Here is a 22496-nt window from a genome sequence, read left to right as displayed (position 1 = left end):
CAACAATTTAATCAACATAAAACTTGTCATCAAAACGATGGATGACAAATGTTGCTGTCTACAGTGATCATACCACTTACTATCTAGCAATTAGAGACAGTTCCTTCTTTTCAATATAAAGCCACAAATGTTTGCATAATTGTCCTTTATTTATGAAATAATGACATAAAATATTTTTGTAGTTCATCATGTTATATTCATCTAAAATGAAAAAAGAGCAAGAAAAGAAATCTGGAGGGCAGCAAATACTATTTCCCTTAACTTTAAGCAGTTGAAATACTTGGCCAGGTATTGTGTTTTCTCATAGAATAGAACTCATAGAATAGGTAGACATACAGAAAAGCAACTGTTACCTTGCAACGTTTCTGCATGTTTAAGTTTTGCATGCAAGCAAACTGTTCTCCTTGCGGCTCCAAGTTCTGAGGCCCAGTGGGACAGTTAATGATGGAAACTCTGGTCCCAACATACAGACTCTCTGCTGATGGTGTTGGTGACACAATGCCTCTTCTGTTGAGTTGTTATGCACTAAGGATTACACACTCACACACTTTAGCACAAACCACACAGACTTCTCAATACACAGAGGAGAGCTATGTGACGATGTGAGCGCCAAAGGCACCGAAAAACATAAACTGCACAAGTTTACACACATCAAATAGCCACGTGTTGGATTTACAGAGACACATAGAGGAAAAAACTCACTCTGTGCTTCTGTACAACACTGACAAATACACACATGTACGTGATCTGAAAAAAGGAGTTATGACACCTGCTTGCAAGATACACAGAAGAGCTGATAGAAATCTAAGCATCGTGACGTGGATGATGACTCTGGAACGGTAAGGTTTTCTTTATAACTAGTTTTATTTTCATTAAAAATATAGAATTTTAAACTGCATTTGATGTTGTCATTTATAATGATCAAGATTTGTTAGTTAAACAATGAGTCTTGTGGGTATTGTGTTAGTTTGACTTATTCCACTAATGTGGAAGTTAGTTTGACTTCCACATTATAATAAATACACTCCTGTTGTCAGTGGAAACAAGATATCTATTTTGGTTTTGCTAAACCCCTTAATAAGGCCAAAATTAAATCTATTTTTCAAATAAATCCTCAGACATGAGCAAGCCTTTTTTAACTTTTCTCTGTTACTTATGAAATATATGATGCCTGTATGTATGCTGTTATTTTTCTATAATATTATTTTAGCAACAAACTAGACTAAAACCTTTTCCTCAATAGAAGACGATATGAGAAAGTAAAACAAAAAATTGCACAAAACCAAAATATTTTGATCCTCCGTACTACTGTTTCATCAGCCTTACTGCTGATGCAACTAACCCCTCTGAATAAAAACAATACTGAAAAACATGCATCCAAATGAGGTTTATGGAAAATTTTACAATAAATTTGTTTATGCATATTTGTGTTTGAAATCCCATTTACTGCTGCTTTATTACACTGTAAAAAAAATACATATTTTAATTTCTTAAGGCCAATAGGCTTAACTACAATCTCATTGCATATTTTGTGATATTTTAGATTAAGTTTAAAATATCTGAAGTTTAATCCAGGCCATGGAAATTTACATTTCAGCTACAGACAAGGAACACTTGATTTCTCTCTTTTCTGCCAGATCTTTTATGGATTTTAAAAGACCGGGCTGTGACTTAATGGAAAACAAAACTTTTACTGCAATCTTTTCACTATTAAGTTGATAAATGTTATTATGCATGTGTTTTTAATCTATTCAAATGTAAGAAATTTCACTGTAGACTTTCACTCTCTGAAAATACCTCAATGTATTAAAATTTTACTTTACATAAAAACATTTTGTGCAGCCATCTAAGTGCCCGAGCAACACAAATAATAACAAAACCCAGATTTTTGAAAAACGACAGTCATCTATCATATTATGAAACTTCTCACAGTTTGTGTTTCACCAGAAATTGTTTACCCTCTCTGCTCTTCTCACTTTCTCTCTCACCCACTCTTTCTTTCCAATGAAGTGGTGAATAATAAATGGCTCAAAATAGTTTGTGAAAAGAGAGCAATCCTGATGCATCTGCTTAAAAAATGACAAATTAAAAAAAAAACCTGAAAGGAAGTGAAACACTTTTTATGAGTAGAAGTCTTTTCGTGCATTGTCTTCTTATACTTTATTTACACAGGGGATGAAGAGTAACATGTTTTGATGTTACTTCTCTCCTTGTCCACCGTTTGTTGTGGCATGTCAAAGAGCATGAGAGCATGAGAGTCACTCTGACCCAATAGGCAAGGCAGGAGACGGACAGCAGGCAGGGGTTTTCCCAGGCCAAGCAGTCAGACTGCTTTCACAACACTATAAATATAGACTACTAATAGATTTAGGACCTACAACTGTGAAGTGTTCAGAAACAACTTTTGATGTCTACACTGTGTTACACAGTTGTCTGTTGTCCTTATATGGGGACTAAAAATATATAAAAGTCCATTTTTAGTCATGCATGCTGTCTATGCGGATCTCAAAACACTCTATTGACATTTATTCATGCCACACATAAGCACTACTTAATTACTTTGACTTTACCGATATATTATAAATATATATATTTTTATTTTACAGTCCCCTGCACAAGAGACCATCTCTCCTCAACTTTTCCACCTTTTGTCCCTTTACAAATAAAACGTCATAATATTTCATTGCTGTTTCATGGAGTAGACCAACATAAAGTGCCACAATTTTAACATGGAAGTAAAATGACTTGTAACTTTGACGTTGTTGTTTTGTTTTAATAAGCCTATTTGAATCTGACACACCTAAACACAATCCATTGCAACCATTTGCATTCAGAAGTCATGATCGGTATAAATATTAAAGTTTTTGGCGAAAAACTTAAACCCCTGTAGCACCTCACATCAATGTGAAAACACGATCCTGTGAAACATGGTAGTGGATGCGTCATGTTGTGGTCATGCATTTTTTTCAGTAGCAACAACAAAGCTGATCAGAGCTACTGGGAGGATGGACAGACAATCCTCAAAGACAATCCATCAGAAACTTTAAAACAGCTTCACCTTCCAGCAGGACAAACCTAAACATAAAGTCAGAGCTGTAATGGAATGGTTCAGATCAAATCATATGCATGTGTCAGAATGGTCTAGTCAAAGCCAACCCCTTAATCCATTTTAGAAAATTGGTGTTTGTACATGCTCTTCATTCAATCAGACTCAGCTTGAGCTACTTTGAAAATGAAGAATGAAAAACCCTCTAATCGTGCAAAACTGGTAGAAAAATACCCTCACAGACTTGATGTTGTACTCTGTATGTTTTAGATTCTTAATTAGAAAAAAAAAAAAGGAAACTTAAAATTGTGACATTTTTCTTCCGTTCTTCCAAATTAGTCTATTAAAATTTGAAATTAAAATTAACCATTTTAGATGGTATAAATGGTGGATTTTCTTGCCTAGACAATATTTGTTTGTGTGTTTTGGTTTTGGGTGCCTCTGGTGGGTGTCAGTGAAAGCCTCCCTGTGCAGTTTCCTGATTTGTGGCTATGGTGGAAAATTCTCTTTTGGGATTTGGCTATACACACACACAAACTCGCGCACTCGGTCACGCACGCACGCACACCCCCACGTACACAGCTTGAAAGCTTTGCAGTCAACACTTCATCAGTAAGTGAGGTCAACTCTCTCACACTTCATACAACGAGTGTACACAGATACACAAACACTCAGTCACTGAAGAAATAAAAGCAGCAGCTCTCTCTCTCCCTCTCTGTGTCTCTCTCTTTCACACACACACTCAAGCAGACTCATACTGACACAGTTTGGGGCTGACTAACCAATCAGAGAGAAGTGGAGTAAGTCCCCCCAGAAGTAGGTGGACTTACTCCAGCTGTTTCAGGACTCATAAAGTTTGCGTTGGTGGTTTGCAGAACTTTTTAGCTTACTACTCCTTTAAAACAACTTTCCTTTTCATCAACTTGATTATTTTTTTTTAACTCTGGGGTCGATTAGAACAGAACTTGAGCGTGGAATGGCTGAACTGGTGCGAATTCGAAAGAAAAGGCTCCAAATACCTATCTCTAGGTAAGACGTAGGGTTTTTATTAATACAGATGAGATTATACGCTTAAGCTGAATTCAACATCTGCATATTCTATGAGACAGAAAATGCTAAAGTGCTGAATTGGAGACACAGCAAATGTTCTTTCCCACAAGTTTCGTATCTCTCCAGGTGGTGGTTTCTTGTTTTGCAGAAATGGAAACTTGTGACTCAATAAAAAAACTCTGGTGCAGATGGTTTCAGCAGATATCAGGCCCACCACGTAGGAGCAAAGAACCAGATAGTATTTTTATACCTTAAAAAAGTTGCTTGCTTGCTGTTTGCTTTAGGTGTAAGTGGATTTCTTAGAAAAGTTCTTCTTGCCACTTTGGCTGCAGGCGTAAACACTTGTCTTGCCCATGCCTTTGGTGTGGGAGGAAAAGCTGCTGCAGAGATGGTGGTCATGTGGTTTTTGTTTTGGTTACACACTGATGTACAATTATACGTAAGGGTCACAGCTCAAAGCTTTCTGTATAATATGTAATGCTCGGATGCAAATTCTTATATTTGATTCACTCATGTATAGCAATTGTACTTTTTTCTTAATCTACTTGCAAAAGACAGAGAAAGTGAAATGATTCTGCAGCTAATCTTCCACACATTGCAACTAATACCTTATTTAGGAAGACATACAATACAGACTTATCAAATTGTCTGCTGAAAGCGGATTTCTATTTTTTTTCTATGCACACGGTTATATGAGCCTTCCTGACTAGTAAAAACCCGCGAAAGTCCTGTCAGACGTTCTCCACCTCTGGCCAGACAAAACAAAAAAGACTAGCTTATCAGGAGAGATTACTTGAGATTGAAAGTGAGCCGTAGCTTTCTGAGGCATGCTATTTTTATGACTCCACAGCTTTTGAAAGCTCCTGCCAGTGTGATAAACACTTGAAAAACCTGCAAGCATCTCATCCACAGGAATTGGCTCCCATATATAGGCCCAGCGCAGTTTCAACACCATATGGGTGGTTAATGAGAGTGTTTTAGAATAATTATTAATGGCAGATAACTGTTATGACAGTAAAAGAGTCTTGTTTTCAAACAGATTGAGATTTTTGCAAATTGAGACACCATTTTCTTTTTTTTTTTTATCACTTCTCAACACATTTGAAATTAAGCCTACAAACAGGAGGTGGTTAAAATGTAGGTGACACATGCTGCAAGCATTTGCTTTTTGTTCCACTGCAGGGGAAAAATAAAAAAAAATAAAAAGATTTTTTTTCCCTCCAGTTCTCACTCATAACTTGATTAAAAAAGCTTCAAAACCAATTTGGACTGAGCAATTTGGTCTGAAAGGTCCTCAAAATTTGAGCTGGGTTATTTTTATTTATTCAGTGTATTCTGACTTTATCTTTGTTACATAATACCCTAAACAAGGGAATGTTTTCCCTTTCAGGGAAAACTTGGCTCTGATGGTGCCCTTTTACCACTGGCTGTCTCTGGATAGTTTGACATTTAATGTAATTTCCCAATGATTCATTTCTGCTTGTTGAGATTGCAGTGCACTTTTCACTCGATCATAGCAAAAAGAAAGTGCTGTCAATTTATAAAGCTTTTATTTTATTGAATTTCTTAAAGTTTAAGTTAATTTATAAAGGACTGCGTAATACAATACAAAGTTCTTCAAAAGGTTTTTATTACTTCTAACTGCTCCCCTTTATCTCAGCTGCTGTGAGTGCTGGTACATTTAACTGGTCAATCTACCATTTTATTTAGCTGAATGTGAATTCCCCATAACCTGACTGTGCTTTCTGTTTTTAGGCTGAGAAGCATGCTAAAGCAGATTGAGGAGAATGATGTCGATTTTGAAGAAATCAAAAAAAATTTGGATTTCACGGCATCGTTACTGGAGGCAGTATATCTCGATGGATCAAGGTAAGACAATAAATAGAAATTAAAAGAAGATCCCAACATACAGTTAATTGTTGCTCCAGGAGAGGAAACAAGGTCACCAGTGACTCTTTATAGTTAAAAAAAAAATCTACTCCAACGTTCATGGGACTTACATATATTTACAATTTTGTGTCCTAATCTGACATTTTACACAGCGATCATGTAATTTTGAAAAGAAAAGAAAAGAAAAGAAAAAAATCCTTATTGAAATTACATTTTACAATTTTCAAGATTTATTCTCTTGTGATTCTTAATTTGTGAGCCTTTTGAACTTGATGTGCTGAAAGAGTCTACAGTCTATTTGAGGCTCTTAACACAATAAAAATTCAAAATTGCAATGGGAAATACTTTTACAGAATGAACTACAAGCCACTTATCAAGGAGAACAACTAAACTATGAAAGGTTTATGGTGATTTTTCATCACTGTGTCAAAAGGGCTAATGTCATTTTTACTTTCCATCTCAGTCTTGTTGGAATAAAACTGGCAAGATTATCTGCAAATGCAAATTTGCATTTACCAATACAAAACACAGCAGAAATATCTGTGATTCACAAAACTACAGAATCCTTCAAATCACAGTAGCACTCATTACGTGCCACCCATTATATGCCGATCCTGCCAACCCGCCTCGGCTGCTTAGCAGACCGATCCTTATCAAAGTGTGTGGAGTTTTTTGGAAATGGTTCAAATACACTGTGTGTAATTAATCGGTGAAATAGGAAAGAAATCATTTGCTCAATGTCTTTTTGAAAATTGCTGTTTAAAATGTGGTCTGATGTCCCAAGTAGCACTTATTATTATGTAGCTGCAGCTTTGGCTTTATTAGGTGCACCACCCCAAGAGGACGCCCCCAATATTTTAACAGCTGCACCAAAGGTCAGGTTTACAAATGAACAAATAAAAAATCTGTCAGCAATATGTTTTTCTCTGCTAAGCTAATATTAACTCCTGAACATCAGAATCAACAACAGCACTTTCCCAAATAAGAAAAACATTTACCCTTTTATTCTAAAAGCAGATTATCTCAAATGGTATTCGTGTCGACATGTGAAGTACCTCAGAAAAGAACAGATTTGGTTTTACAGTAAGTTATTGAATTACTTTGTTTGCTCACTTTCTACTATTACATTTGTAATGTAATTTGTAGCTGGAGTTACAAATGTAAATCTAGTTACATTTGTTTACAATTGTAACTGGAGTGTTTCTAAAGTTAGATGTATGAGTCATAAACCTATTAAATCTTGAAAAGTCAAGATAAGAAAAGTTTTACCATGACTTAAGCTCTGGATGTTTCATAGAGTTGCACACCAACTAAGTTGGAGTGGATGATATGAGCACTCAAGACTACTTCAGACAATAAAACTCTGCATCAGTTTGAAACATCACCTGCAAAGGACTGATAGCTGACAGCTGGTGGAACTGCATGACACCAACAATTTCCCCTGCTTGCTCGAAGGAAAAGGTAGAGACCCCAGGACCCCTGCTGACAGAGTTGGAAACACGCAGTCTAATCGGTTTCCTGTCACCTGGGAGGAGTGAGTGGCTGTCTGTGTAAAATGCAGACAAAAAGAATGCATGGTTTCCATGAGCCAAGGTTTTACTTGTTATTCAATACATTGACCTTTGCGATTAGAAATTAGCCCAATGAGAACAGATTGTTCCTTTATTATTTTATGACCTCACTTCTGTTTCCATTCAAATAATCAATGTGTGATCTTAGACAGTGTCTGGAGTCAGAGGATGATCTTCAGCAGCTGCAGTCAGACGGGGTGCCTTCAGAGGTCACTGACTGGCTGGCGTCCACCTTCACCCAGAGGATTCGACGGCCTTTGAGACGTTCAGATGAGAAGCCCAAGTTTCGCAGCATTGTGCATGCAGTGCAGGCTGGCATATTTGTGGAGAGGTATGTTAGTTCAAACTTTCCATTTGGATCTGTGTCACCAATTCAAGGGTATAAGTGGGTGTTTCGCTAACAGCACAACCTCCTGCAGGAAACCAATAAAACCTCTTGGTTGTATTCTTTATGCCATTTAGCTAAAGCTGTAAATTATTTGTTTCCTCTCTCAGTATTCTGACTCATAACATTCATTAAGTTCATTTTACAACTTCAGATTTAAACTGTGAAACATTAGCCTTCATTTGTTTCCTGGAAAACATTCTTACACTGAGGGCAGGGGCTTTAGGGGATTAGTATAAACACCTCCTGAGTCAAGTTTGCTGCACTGTGTCAACATCTGAACTTTAACTGAACTCAACATAAACACTCCATTATTCCAGGATGTTCAAGAGGGCCTACACAGCATCTATGCCAGACCAACCTGAGGCAGTCGTAAACTGCCTTAGGGTAAGTCCACACTAACCTGCTACCTCAGAGTGTGCAGCATGTTTATTTGATAAATGGCACATTCTTAGAAAAAGGATCAGTGTAGGTATGCTCCAGTGGGGCTGCTACTTTCCTCTCTTTCTCTTCAGGATGTGGACCGCTGGAGCTTTGATGTTTTTGCTCTGAACTCCGCTAGCTCTGATCACGCACTACAAACTCTGTTCTTTGAACTGATCACAAGATATGACCTCAACAGCCGCTTTAAGGTCTGTAACTGATGCTGTATCGAGCTGACTTTTATCAAATTTATTTTTAATATGTAAGCATGAGATTAGACAAAACGTCCCTCAGAGACATGAACTCTCACCACGAATTGTGTGTAATGTATAGAAAATAATCAGATAGAAGGATTCTTCCATTTTATAGTACTTGAAAATGTTCTTCTATGTATCATGTGCGGCATCTAACCTTTTTACCTAATTCAGGTTGTTTTCTGAGTTTAATCAAGGCACAGATGTTAACTGATTACATAATGCTTTCTCTAGATTCCCATCTCATGTCTGACTGAATTCCTATCTGCCCTGGAACAAGGATACTGCAAACACAACAATCCATATCACAACCTCGTTCATGCAGCCGATGTGACTCAGACCATGCACTGTCTGCTGCTGCGCTCCGGACTCGTGGTACCATTCACTCAAAATTATTACTGACTCCACTAACTTTTTTTCAATGATCCATTTTTTGGAGGGACATTTGTAGCTAAAATTGCCCACAAAACTCATCTTTCTGTTTACCTATGTATGTTTACCAAAATACTCAGTTTTGCATTTTTTATGTGGTTCATAAATAGGAACAAATTACATAATACGCATTAATTAAATAATATTTTTCTACTTTGATTTTTTTCTGTATTCTCGCTTATGTCTGAACAACCCTCTGATTTATCCTTTGAGTGTCAGACTCAGTAAATGATCAATGATGTCTGGGTCAGCGCTGAGTGGCTTAAAGAGAATTTATTTCAAAGTGGTGCTTTCAATAGTCTGATCCACGACTGAATGTACAATTAAAATATTCAAAGATATTTTTATAGAAAAACACTCCTTATAGGCAAAATAGGAATCAGGAATTCTTACTGGCAAAATTGTGTCTTATGTTGTGACTGACTTGAATTGAAAAGGGTTCATTCATTTTTTCATCCATTAACTAAACAGGATGTGGGGGACTTTGTCCTTTAAAGAGGGGCCCAAGAGTTTAGTAAAAAAAAAAAAAATCTGTTTCAGTTCCTCTAAAAATCTAATTTCAACCAGCATATGTATAGAATGACCCAGAAAGTTTAAAATTCTACATACTTTTTTTTTCCATTTCTTAGAAAAATAATAGCAATGTCCTGGTTATTCTGATGTTTCTTCTTTTTTTTCTTGTCTGCAAAGCTTCTTCTTACGTTGTTCAGAACTGAGATGTTGCTTATCCATTAATTGTGTCCCTTTTGTTCACCAAGCACTGGCTGACAGAGCTTGAAGTGATGGCTTCCCTGTTTGCTGCAGCCATTCACGACTTCGAACACACTGGAACCACAAACAACTTTCACATCCACACAAGGTCGGCTTTATTTCTTGCTCCATCTATTCTAAACCTTGTGTATTGTTTGTGAAGTGCCTGTTGCATAAATGTCACATCATGTTCTGAAACTCTGAAACAGAGCTAGAGATAGAAATAGATTTAGAAATAGTAAGAAAAAATATATACATATAGCTTTTAAGGAATTTGGGGAATGATATGAGATCTTTCTAAAGCAAACATGGTTTTATGGAGGGAAAAACAGTATTTTTAGATTTTCCAACACAGTCTCCAAGCACCCATTTTAAGTGCTTGGGAATACAAAAAGAACACATGTCTACAATAAACATACATTACATTATAAGGATAAAATTACATCTTAATGAGGGTAACATAAACACTTTCTATATTACCGCTGTAAAAGTCATATAAGAATATTGTTTGTTAAACATAAGAATACTGTTACAAGGTAATTATTATTCTTATATGATTTTTTAAAATGCTTTTAAATCCTTAAAGTATTTTTTGAATTACTTTACTCTTCTATGCTTATCCCCATGTCAATCATGCTTCCTTGGCATTAAATTATTTGTCTGTGATCAGATGTTACAGACAAATTATGATTAACATTATATAGTGCCTTGGAAAACTGATGTTCCTTTTATCCAATGTAATATTGTTATGTTGTTATATTGCTGTCAGTCAACAGTTACTTTTAACTTTTCTACCCTCAGTATTTCTCCCTTTTAAATAACATTGCTTTTAGGATGCTTTACAATAACAGTAAAAGCTGGCTTTGGTTGCTGAATCTATAGATCTCCAAACATATAGTTTGTCTTTTCCAATCATTTCTTTAAGTTGAAAGTTTTTCAAAATAAAACCTTATAGCAAATGGTTTGTGTCTGTAAAGCTCTTGACCATGTCCAGAGAACGCTAAAGCGCTTCACATGACAGTGATTCATTCACCCATCCTCAAGGCGGGAGAAGTGTCTTACCCAAGGACACGACAGAGGCAGGTGAAACAGGAATCGTACCAGCAACCCTCTAATTGCGGGGCGAACTCCCAGCACCGTCACCTCCATCGTCCTGATTGAAAAATTTCACATAATCTCCTTTAGTTCTAATTTTAAGACCCTCCCATGAAGCTGGTAATCAAATAATTTGCTAATTACCTTTATAATAGTGAGTCATTCATGCACATGACTGACCATTTTTTTCCCCAACATTTCACTCTCTCTTCAGTGTGAAAGTCTTCACTATAGTTTTGCAGTCACAGTTATTTAATTGCTTCCTAAGGCTTTTACTTTTAATCACATTTTCCAAACTCTTCATACCCAACAGTCACTTTACTGTTTGACCATATCTCTATTCATTTATGCATTTTAAAGCCTTGATGTCACAAGATTTTCTGTTTATTACCAACTCGTCTTTATCTTTCTGTCTGTGTTCCAGGTCAGAGTTTGCTCTGATTTACAATGACAGATCTGTGCAGGAAAGTCATCACCTAAGTGCAGCATTCCGCCTGCTGCAGGACGACCAGATGAACATCTTCATTAATTTGACACGAGAAGAGTGGATGTAAGATACATTACATTTATTCTATATTAAAATGTCTCAACATTTATAGATAATTTTGAGAGATCATGAAAGATGAAATGTAGATATGTAGATACTGCATAATGAAACAAGCTGTGCCTTTTGCATCAATATGTGACGTGAGGGGTTTTACCATATGCCTTACCATAATTTTTGCCCTAAACCTAACAAAATTGTCGGGTTTTGAAGGTTCGGCGTTTGCGAGAACCCTTTGCATCAAAAATCCATGTAAAACGTCTGACCTTCCCAGATCGTCAACATGTGACGCTGAAGGAACCTGGTCATCAACTATTGATGACTTGGGCAATAGTCACATATTGACCCTTCGCGTCAATATGTGACGCATGGTCAGAAGTCGTCCCAACTCGTCAATATATGACGAGTCGGGAGTGAGAATGTGTTGGATTACTTGTCTTCAATAAAATTGGCACTGACTGACTGTGAGCTTCAAGAAACCTATAACACTGAATGAAACACCTTAATTTAACATTTTCTTGTGTTCAAATTATTTTCAATCTTTTCTAGAGGTACCATTACTTTTGTCCAGGCTCATTTCATTAGTTTATTGTTTTCTAATTATTCTGTTTAACACCAATTCAAAAGCAGTGCCCGATTTTTTCCTGGTTTATTTTCTGTGATTTTTTTATTTATTATTAATTTTGTTGATAAATGTGTCTGTCAACCAAAGCAGCAGTGAAATGATTCCTGTGACAACATAGGCTGAGAAGCTACAGAAAGAAGAAGAAGGCAACATGAAAAGTAAACAGGAACAGGCCCTATGGTCTGACAAATCTAACATAGAAGTGTTTAACTATAATGATCAATGTTACATTTGGAGAAAAAAGGGGAAGTTTGTGAGTGTGAGAACCCCAGGTGATGATTGAGATAATGAATAGAAAACATTATGGAGAAATGTTGAACATCACAAGATTTCAGCCACAGCTGGGTCTCCCTAATGGATAAAGATCTTATCAATTAATCTGACAAATTGATTACAAAGTGGATCTAGGACAGAAAATCCTGATCTCAGTCCCACAGAAAATGTCTTGGCAGAGCTAAAGTAGTGTGTCTATGAAAGATGTCCCACAATTTTCAGTAAATTACATCAGTTCTGCTGAAGAATTGGACCATGGATTAAATTACCACGTTACATTCACCTTAAATTTCCTAAAAGTCTGTAAAGGATCATTTTACTAATTAAGGATAATTTTAGTTCTCTAGCAACTAAGTCTGCAGCTACATCTGTCAGACATTGTAATGATATTGCGATGCTGAGTTTCCATTACAGTAAAGACGGACGGCTGACTTTAAGGTAAAACTGATGCCTCCTGAACATCATCAGTGTAGTTTGTGTTGGGAAATTATTTACAATATCCACGCTGTGTGCGTTAATGGAGTCACTTGCTTCATACTTCACACACCCGGTGTGACTGTAATATGCACTGTGGAGCTGTGCAGAGATAAACACAGCAGCATGCCGCAACAGGCTCCTTTCGCTGTTAGTGTTGCTATGAGAACAAGAAAATCCATCAGTAAAGTTAAAAAGGTTACAACCTCACAGAGTCCTCCCAACTGCCACTTTTACTTTATATGGTTCTGTTACATCATTCAAGGCCGGCCAGTAAACTGCGGGTCTTTGCATGTCTGTGTGTGTATTTACAGGGAGATGCGATCACTTGTTATACAGATGGTTTTGGCCACTGACATGTCCTCCCACCTACTTCAAGTAAAAGCAATGAAATCCTGTCTACAACAACAAGAGCGGTAGGTGCAAAACCCAGAATTTATGTATTGGCTCTTTAGAGGCGTTTCAAATGTTTCAAACTAAAATCTGGATGAAGTAACTGTGTGTCTTATACTTACTGAACTGTGTCAGAACTGCTTTTCTGCTTTGTCTGCAGGCAACATAAACAAAGTATTATGCTTTTTCTATCAGAATGGATAAGCCCAAAGCATTGTCTCTGTTACTGCACACGGCTGACATTAGCCATCCATCCAAGCCCTGGGCCCTGCACTCACGCTGGACCAAAGCCTTAATGGAGGAGTTTTTCAGGCAGGTAGGCATCTGAATAGACCTGACCTGACAAAGGTTTTTTAATTTAATTTTTTCTTTTTTTTGTTTACTTTTTCTCCTCCTAATTTAAATGATCACAATTAGATTTTGGCACAAGTAATTTGATTTAATCATTTGCAACAGAGGTATTCCTAGAAACCTGTTATGATCACCCTGGATAAAGTGAAAGTTCAAAGTTGTGCAAATATCACTCAATCTTTTTTCACTAGCTCACATGACCAAGTTTCAGTGCAGTCATGTGCTAAGAACTTTGTAAATCTAGATCTACAAGTAAAAAGGGCAGCAAAATGTCCTATTATTTAAAAAAAGATGTCCTCTGAAAACTCACCAACTGATGCACAAACTGTCTCTGATAACTATAACTTTATAAACATTTTCCACTATCTCTCCAATTGCTTCCTCTTTTGACTGATGCCCACCATATGTTGCTAAAGAGGCTAAACTGTGATGTAGGACTTTTAGTTTTGGAAATATAAAACGTGTTTGAATCCTTTCTTTGAATCTTTTATTTCTCTATGTCTCATTACAATCTGAGTCTTTCCCCAAAGAGTTAGCATGTGAATAAAATCAAAAGGTCCTGTGGTGCCTGCAGTGCTGCAAAAAATATTTTCAGCTTTACAGATTTATTTTTTTTAGACACATCTGTTAAAAATACGTTTTTCACCAATGGTTGATCATTTATCCAATTTGGTGTCATGTCAGTACCTGAGACAATAAACTCTGAGAAATCTGAGAAAAGCCCATTGTAGAAAAATGTAGAGAATTCACTTCTGACTTTAGCTCAGTTTTCTACTTTGGTTTCGACTACGCATCAGTTTTCACAAATGGCTTGGCACATTAAAATAACAATGTAAGAATGTTTCTTTTGACTGCTTGGTTCTCATTCTGGGTTATGTTCCGTTTTGCCATGGTTTTGTGGTAAATCCCTCAGCAAAGTTTTCAAAATATTCTGAAAGCTTAAAAGATATTATTTTTACAAAACAAAAATCTCAGAATAGTTCTAAAAGTATGAATTATACTGCTGGAAGAGTTAAATTTCTGTAATGTTAGTGGTTTTTCTGTACTGAGAAAATGACTTTCCTTATTTCACAGTATTATGGTCTGAAAAACCTTCAGGAATTATGATTAGTTCATGTTTGTTGTCTTTAAAGTCTGGTAATCACTGGGATTTATGTAAGAATTTCCTTTGGTATGGTGTGAGACAACATTATTGCAAGAAATGACAAAAATAGACAAGAGCACCAGGGTATGACTGGACCATTAAAAGTTGAGATGCACTCTACTTGAGTTTAACATTTGAAATGTTTACAATAATTTTACACATCACTATATTTATGGCACTTGTCTTAACTACAGTGTAATTGTTCACCTTATATACATACAAGAAAGTCTTCTAGAAAGTCTGTCACTCATCTAGAAATGAGTGACAGTTAACAAACACTGTAATCTGAGAAGCAAAGCATGTTGTGCGTAAAAGCTTCCTCAACTTGAATCTGCTGTGAGCCTTGTAATCATTTTAACAACGGGTTGTTTTTTTGGACAGATTTTCTGTCTCTGAAAAAAAAAAAAAATATGTGGAAACTCTGAATAGGCTCTTTTGTACCTTTAAAAACACAGAACCACCTGCTCACAAAAACGCTCAGTCTAAAAGTTTCAGTTAGCGTTTGTTGAAAAAAGCTAACCTTAGAAAGTTATTTTCAGGTCATGTGTGGGATGCCATTGAATCTTCTCTTGTTCTCTCTATCTTTGTGAGGGCGATAGAGAGGCGGAGCTCGGCCTTCCCTTCTCTCCACTGTGTGATCGAAAAAGTACCTTAGTAGCTGAGTCCCAGATAGGTATGTCTCAATCATGTTCCTTTCTTTTAAGCAGGATATAGTTGATGTCTACATGCCACTGTAGAAGAACAAACACATGTTCTTATTTGCCAGGTTTTACGTTTGTCATTATTTTTCTAAATTGAAAAAACCTGCAGCTTCATAATACTTTCTTGCAATGCAAGCATCATTGCATTAAGTGAGGTCCAAACATTTACTTTGAACTTCTGAAATGTTTATTTTTACTGATGCAAAAGGTACTTTATGAACACATTAGATCTCATCACTTTTATAAATCCCAACCTCTTGAACTTTTTTCAAATATTTCCACATTATTGCGAAAAATTTGCAAGTACTTGCCTTGATAATTTGCCTAAAGAGTAAATAATCAACCTGTTTGTGATTTAACCAGTATAAAACCAGCTGTTCTGTGGCTTAGAGGTTTGTTGGCAGACATTGGTGAACAAACAGCATCATGAAGACTGTGGCAAAGTCTGGAAAGTGCCATTTACAGGCACACTGTCAATTCTTTCATGATTTGCAAAAATTTTGAAAACAGTGTAACATTTCCCTTCCACTTCAGAATTAAGTATTACTCTGCATTAGTGTGCCACTCATAATCCCAGTAGTTCAAAATGCATTAATTATAATGTGATATATTGTAGGTACCTCAGTAACTACATGATGACGTTTGTTCTTGCAGGTTTCATTGACTTCATTGTGTATCCTACATTTTCCCTGTTGACGGACATGGCAGAAAAAATTGTTATTCCTTTGGTGGAGGAAAACCCAGGTCCCCTAGATCCCTGCAACAGACACAGGTATTGTAGGGGAAAAAAAATCTGTAAATTAAATAATCTGGTGGAAGAAAGGGGAGGGGTGGAAATATTAAACCTAAAATAGACTTAATATGTAGTAATAGATATTAAGGAAACCATGCTGAAATGTTGTAAAACCTACAGATTAATGTATAACAAAACAGAATTGCATCCTGTATAACTAAAAGAAGGCATATTTAAACTTTTTCTCAGTAAATATAATTAAAATGGGGCTACTGATTTGACATTGACATTAGGTGTCAGCAACAATCTAACTAATCAGTTATTAATCCAATACAATCAATTAAACCTTCATATAAAAGGCCTTGACACTGGTTAATGTCAAGACTATGACATTAACCAACTGATGGTAAATGACAATAAAAGGCACAAGATTGGTTTCTGTGTCCTTTTGAGCTTCTTTTCCTCTCATGTTTGACTGTTGTTTACATTCTACAATAATATAACCTGAGGATGAAGCAAACTGTAAAAATTATGTATAAAGTTGCATTTGATTCTTAAGTTGGATCAAGAAATAACATCTTTCCAGAGTTGTTTTATTTTAAACACGAAGGTCTGGATTTAAATTCCTATTAAACAGGCCTGGATTAATACCTAAAAACCACAAGAAGCAAGCATTAAGGAGAGACAAAAAATATTAACAACACCTAAATATTTCTTTTACATTTTCTAATCTTGTTAGATGATTAAATGCTTTAAAGTTTATCTGTCTTGAGATATGGTCTTTGACTTGTTTTGTATCTATTATATAAATACAACCTTAGCTTGAATTTTAAATGAACCAGCACTGATTTGCAAGCAATTTTGACATAGCTACTTGGTCATAAAATTAAATTATTATCGATGATTATTATTAGAGCCAGAGTGCTCTTCTGGTAAAATTAGTTACAGGCAACAAGCAAGGAGGTAAGACTCTTTCTCTGTCTCAGCAGAAATAACTTAAACACTTAGACTGTAGTCTCCTTAACAATAACATTATCTGCACTGTTGACAAAATAAAGTCGATGCAAGGCTGAGAACGACAGCTGCCAACAAAGGGAAGTTCGAACTGAGCGAGACACAGCAGACAATCTTACCCCACATTTACATGCTCTGAAATAAAGAGGATGTGACAGAATGTAAATTAGTTTTTGTTTAGTTGCTGTTCAACAGGATTTAATGTAAAGAGGGTATCAATACAGAGAAATGAGGCCATCAATAAAAAAATTTAAAAAACAACCCATAATTTGTTCTTGACTGGACTTAATTGTCTGAGTATTTTTTAAAGAAAAATCAGGATAAATTAAGACATGAAAACATGTACGTCCATTGTAGAAATAAAAAAAAATATATATATATAGACATATTTTATCTTTTGGCCTAACAATAAAATTTCACAAGAAGCTATGAATACTTAACACACCAAATTTATGCTCATCTAAGACAGAAAAGACCAAAGTTATAAATTTTGAGATATTTGAAATTCAAGAATTATGTGAAAACATGATTATGAAAGCAACAATTTACTTAAAGGAAAGTCCATGATTTAACTGTACGTAGCATATTTAAAGATCCTCCTCTTTTTGTTCAGTGGGAAAACAAGGTCTGATTGATCTGTTCCTGGTGGGTCCACATAAATGTCTTGACTTCTTTAGTGTTCAGAATTCAATTGAATGTCAGCATGAAAATCAATACAAGCATAAATGACAATAGTTATTTGTTCTCAGTAATCTCTGGAAGGAGAGCTCCAGGGGTCTGCAGTGGAGTCTGGCACACATCACAGCAGAGCTGGTGAGCTTTCGCTCGACTTGGACTCGACACACAGAAGACAACAAGCTCAAATGGAAAGAGAGTGGCTCAAATGGTAAGTTTCTGTGTATGGCTGCTTTCTCTGAAAGCACATACTTCACACACAAAAAAAAAGCACTTTTGCTAAACAATTTTAAAGCATTTCAACTCTGACATGTTGATTATTCAGAATAATCAGAATTATTTCTGATGTAACGAAATAATTTTGAAAACTTCTGCTGCAGTCTAATAGATGATTTGTCGTAAAAATATCCCGCATTCTGGCAAAGTTGAAGCATCTTGGCTCCATCCCTTTGATTTGATTTGTTATCTTAATTCATTTCAGAGTGATCTCATGCTGAGATTAACAGATAGCAGTACTTTGTTTTTCTTTCAGCTTATCAAAATTTTCCAATGCCTTTTCCAACCTTTGATTTCCTCCAGGATTTTCTGACTCCAGCATTACAAAAGAACAACGATCCATGGAGGAGGAGCGGTCAGAAAAATCTCTGCAAGACAGCAGTGAAAATACAAAACAGTAGAAGGGACTTTCTTATGATTTGCGCTTGTTACCAAGAATTACTACACTGTTAAAGTGAGACTGGGAATCACTTTTTGTAACAAAACCACACAATTCTTTGTTATAATCTGTGACAGAGAAGGATGCATGATTAGACTTAAGATCATCTCCCAAAGGTAAGATGATGTGCAATACGTACTATGTCATTGTGTCTTATTTCAAGAGTAAGTAGTACACCACAGTAATTTAAATGGAAAGTCGACATGCTGGTCATGTCATTTAGTTGTCAGACGTTTTAAATTAAATTTCCACTTAAACACAACAGAAGCTTTTTCCAGTTGTAGTTATAGAACTACACAGACATATTTATCCTGCATTAAACTCTAAAGATACATCATTTGGACTTATGTGACTTATTTAAGTGTTTCTACAGGGGCTGAGTGCTGTATTTTTACTTATTTTGCACCAGTTTCCAGATTTACAATGTATGGTTTTAAATTGTAGCCTTTTGCTTTTTATATATTCTTAGCATTTAAAGTGGTAGTTTGCAAATATTTGTCTGAGGTAATCACATGGAGGAATTTGGTGCAAAGTATTTGTACGTTGTAACTGTGAAGTCCCATAGAACTGGGTTTGAGTAATGCTATTAGTGGAGAACAACTTAGTCCAGGTTTGAAGTGTTGACTTTGTAGTTAAAACAGGTTTTAAATACACCCAAGGTATAATCAGGTGGAATCACCATTTAGCCATTTCCCAAGGCGGGCTAAAACCAGAAGCCACCTTCAACTTCACATGACTCTGTATGGTTTCGAGAGACCTCTCTGTTCTGTTAAATAAACATCTAATAAATATTTATCCATAAACTCCTAAAGAGTTTATGCAATGTTTGGTGATTTAATATGTGCTGAAAGGCGGACGGATAGCTGTAAGATGCCAACAATACTCTCAGTCCCCACAATCTTAAGCAAGGTGTTTTTACAGTTTGTTAATACTGAGTCCAACTACGCCTCCTGCTGTACGGGCAAATTAATTACCCACAAGTCACACATTTTTGCTCCACTATTGACATTACAAATGTAGCAAAATTTACTTGTACTTCAGAAGTCAATTTTTAAGTACAAGCTCTAAATGATGTTTTGTAATAATATATTAAAATTGAAACACCTTTTCTGATTCAAAGTTTACATATGCATTCTGGTTCGGTGGTTTACATGATTGTAAAACTAGAAAGAGATTTATTTTCTAGATCTGCTAAAAACTCACAGGCTTGCTGTATGGACTAGATCTGATTAAAGCCGGGGCTCTAGGTGGGCCATTCCAAAAATGAGTTACTTTGGCAAATTTGCAAAGATAATTTTTGAATCTAAATCTGCGGGGGAATAAATATTTTGGTCTTAACTCAACATTCTAATCCTGGCCCAGGAGTCTCTATTAGTGCCTTCATCTGGGAGAGAAACAAAGCTAAACTAAGCCAGTTGTTAAATTTAGGGGATGAAAAACAGATATGTATAGTTAGTGGCTGAAATTGGTTTTTCACTGGGTTTTCCCAAAGGACTAGCAAAGGGTAAACACAGGATGAAAGACAATATGTTTTTCAGAGAAAAATTTAAGCAATTGGCAACCATAGCTCTGCTGATTCGGCTGCTCCAATAAGGTGCAATAGCTTTTCAGAAATGTTGAGCAAATTGCAACTTCTATGAAGAACAAAAAAAAAAAAAAAGAAAAAAGAAACTATTTAGTCATAATTCTAGATAATTCATAACTGGGGAATAATAGCAGAATGCAGTCTAAATAAAACTAACTTTCAGCCTTTGGATTTAGACAAGAATAAAAAAAAGCGAATGTATGTTCGTTTATAAATGAGACTATAGTCATTCCTTTTCTGTTTCACTTTGTTTCCATGTTTATTTTTTTCTGAATGTGCAACACAAACACTAAATCCTTGTTGGATATTTCTGCAAATTCACCTCCAACCTCCACCCACCCATCCCTGCAGGCGTACAACTAATGTCTGTTCAAGAGGCACCAAGGATCATAATTGAAGCCTTTTGGAGACATCTGGGTGTCTGAGTTATGCCCCAGTGATCTCTGTAAAGCCTTATTGTAGTTTGCCATCTCTACAAAGAAAGCCAGGTGTCACGATATTACTCATGAACAGACCAATGCTATCCTTACTGTAAACCAAGGCAGTGGTAGCATAATGCTATGGGGATGTTTTGCTGCATCAGGAACTGGCAGATAATGCTCAATAATTTACAGAGACAACCTGGATGAAAACCTGCTCCAGAGCGATCTTGACCTCAGACTGGGGTGACAGTTAATTTTTCTGCAGAGCAACAACCTAAAGCACATAGCCAAGACCCCAAAGGCATCAGAACCACTCTGAATAGTTCTGAACAGCCAAGCCAGACGTGAATCCTATTGAACGTCTCTGAAAATGGTTGCAACCTGATGGAGCTACAGAACAGAATGAGTGAAGCTGTCTGAAGATTGGTGAGCTAAGCTGGTGGCATCAAATTCAAAAAGGCGTGAGGCTGTAATTGCTGCCAAAGGTGGATTAATAAAATATTAAGTCAAATCTGTGAATACTTGGTTTTCTATTTTTAAGAAATTTTCAAGATCAATCAAAAGAAAAAATCTCTTTGTGATAATGAAGAGTTTCTGTGTGAAATTTTGAGGAAATAAATTAATACAATTTGGACAAAGCTGTGTAAAATGTTAGGTACTGTGATTACTTTCATTGTAGTTATTGTAATTCTCAGGCAAGAATTTAAAATCATTACAATAAAGCTTTTGGACTTCTGTTCTGGGCAGAAACTAGTGACACCAAAACATGATTTACTAGTAATGTGACCATTTTGAAATTCTGACATTTTCTACTCCTCCAGCAGGAGGAGGCATAGAGTAAGAACATATTTTGCTCTAACCCTGCCACAACTGAATATTAAACTTCAGATCGTTTTCAACAGAGGTTAAGTTAAAGACATTAAGAAGTAAATGGTTTCTAATATGTAAGTGTTATTTTTTTTATTATTAATTTTTTTTAAATGTAGTACATTTATTGTAAGATGAGCATTGCCTCATTCCTCACTTAATGCTTATGAAAAATATTTTCTGGTGTTCATGATTTGCTTTTAGGAATGCAAACAAGCGGTCCAGTTTACTCAACGTTGTAAGTTATGCATAGATCTACACTACAGGATTTTGAAATTTTTTCAACATATTTTAATCACAACTCTTTTTTTTTCTGAATAGATCTGACAAAACACATCATATCATCATGTATCCTAAAGATACATGAAGATATGATGATGTACTTTACCTGCAAATGCTCCAAAAATAGCACTTATTTTTGTCTGTAGGGGTATCACTTGTAACTTAAATTGCTGCAGTTTCACAAAATGCATTTGTTGAATCCTGCCTTCTTCATAAAAAATGCATGTGGTTTTATACTCTTGGGTCTAAGTATAGTGAATTATTTAAGCCAAAAGGTCTATTTTTAGGGTTAAGTCAAACTCTACCCCAATTAAACCCACAACAAATGGTGCAGTGGTACGTTTAGCCTCGCTCTTATTTTTGACAATTTAGGAGACATTTTTGACCAGCTGTACTTATGACACTCATCCTGACTCTGACAGTGACTCTCACACAAGGTGTCAGCCTTAACCTGCAAGAATTTAGAAAGTATCCCTGGATACGACTCAAAGAAACATAACCCATCAGCAACTTAAACATTTTATTGTATCAAACAAATGTAGATTACACACGCAAATCAGCTATCCATTCAATTAAAACAGGAAAGAAAAAAAACAACTTCCAAATATAATTCATTTAAAGTACACTGTTACCATTCAAAACACAAACATTACAGGGTTTATAAATACAGGGGGAGGGGAAATAAAAGCTTTTACAGGAATGTTTTACAGTCTTTGTTTGTTGTTGAGAAAATTGCCATTGCTGCAACTGTTAACTAAAGATGTTCTGTTTCTTTCAGACATGGTAAATATGACTGGAAGAT

The 22496-nt window shown here is 35.9% G+C and overlaps 1 protein-coding gene across 2 annotated transcripts; it reads left to right on the top strand.

The window, feature by feature from the left end:
- The first annotated feature begins 3869 nt into the window (after positions 1-3869).
- On the top strand, positions 3870-20306 carry LOC122834544 (calcium/calmodulin-dependent 3',5'-cyclic nucleotide phosphodiesterase 1B-like). 2 transcript variants are annotated; one of them, XM_044123067.1, is made up of 14 exons: positions 3870-4075; positions 5852-5965; positions 7706-7888; positions 8263-8329; positions 8458-8574; positions 8854-8994; positions 9810-9910; positions 11321-11446; positions 13127-13228; positions 13401-13521; positions 15292-15373; positions 16056-16173; positions 17898-18034; positions 18356-20306. In XM_044123067.1, exons 1-14 carry the CDS (start codon positions 4023-4025, stop codon positions 18550-18552), a joined length of 1659 nt encoding a protein of 552 aa, XP_043979002.1. In that variant the 5' UTR covers positions 3870-4022; the 3' UTR covers positions 18553-20306. The 2 variants fall into 2 exon arrangements, with proteins under 2 accessions (XP_043979002.1, XP_043979003.1); XM_044123068.1 differs by having other exon boundaries at positions 3874-4075; positions 18403-18875.
- Positions 20307-22496: the final 2190 nt, after the last annotated feature.

This window comes from Gambusia affinis, linkage group LG07, assembly GCF_019740435.1.
Source record: "Gambusia affinis linkage group LG07, SWU_Gaff_1.0, whole genome shotgun sequence".
In the NCBI taxonomy this organism is placed as follows: Eukaryota; Metazoa; Chordata; class Actinopteri; order Cyprinodontiformes; family Poeciliidae; genus Gambusia; species Gambusia affinis.
The sequence above is the reverse complement of the archived record's forward strand: the minus strand, read 5'-3'. Positions and strand labels throughout refer to the sequence as shown.

Coding starts and splice junctions, on each gene's coding strand:
- LOC122834544 (XM_044123067.1), top strand. CDS start 4,023: ATGGCTGAACTGGTGCGAATTCGAAAGAAAAGGCTCCAAATACCTATC. Junction 9,911..11,320: donor AACTTTCACATCCACACAAG/GTCGGCTTTATT, acceptor TCTGTGTTCCAG/GTCAGAGTTTGCTCTGATTT. Junction 13,229..13,400: donor TGTCTACAACAACAAGAGCG/GTAGGTGCAAAA, acceptor TTTTTCTATCAG/AATGGATAAGCCCAAAGCAT.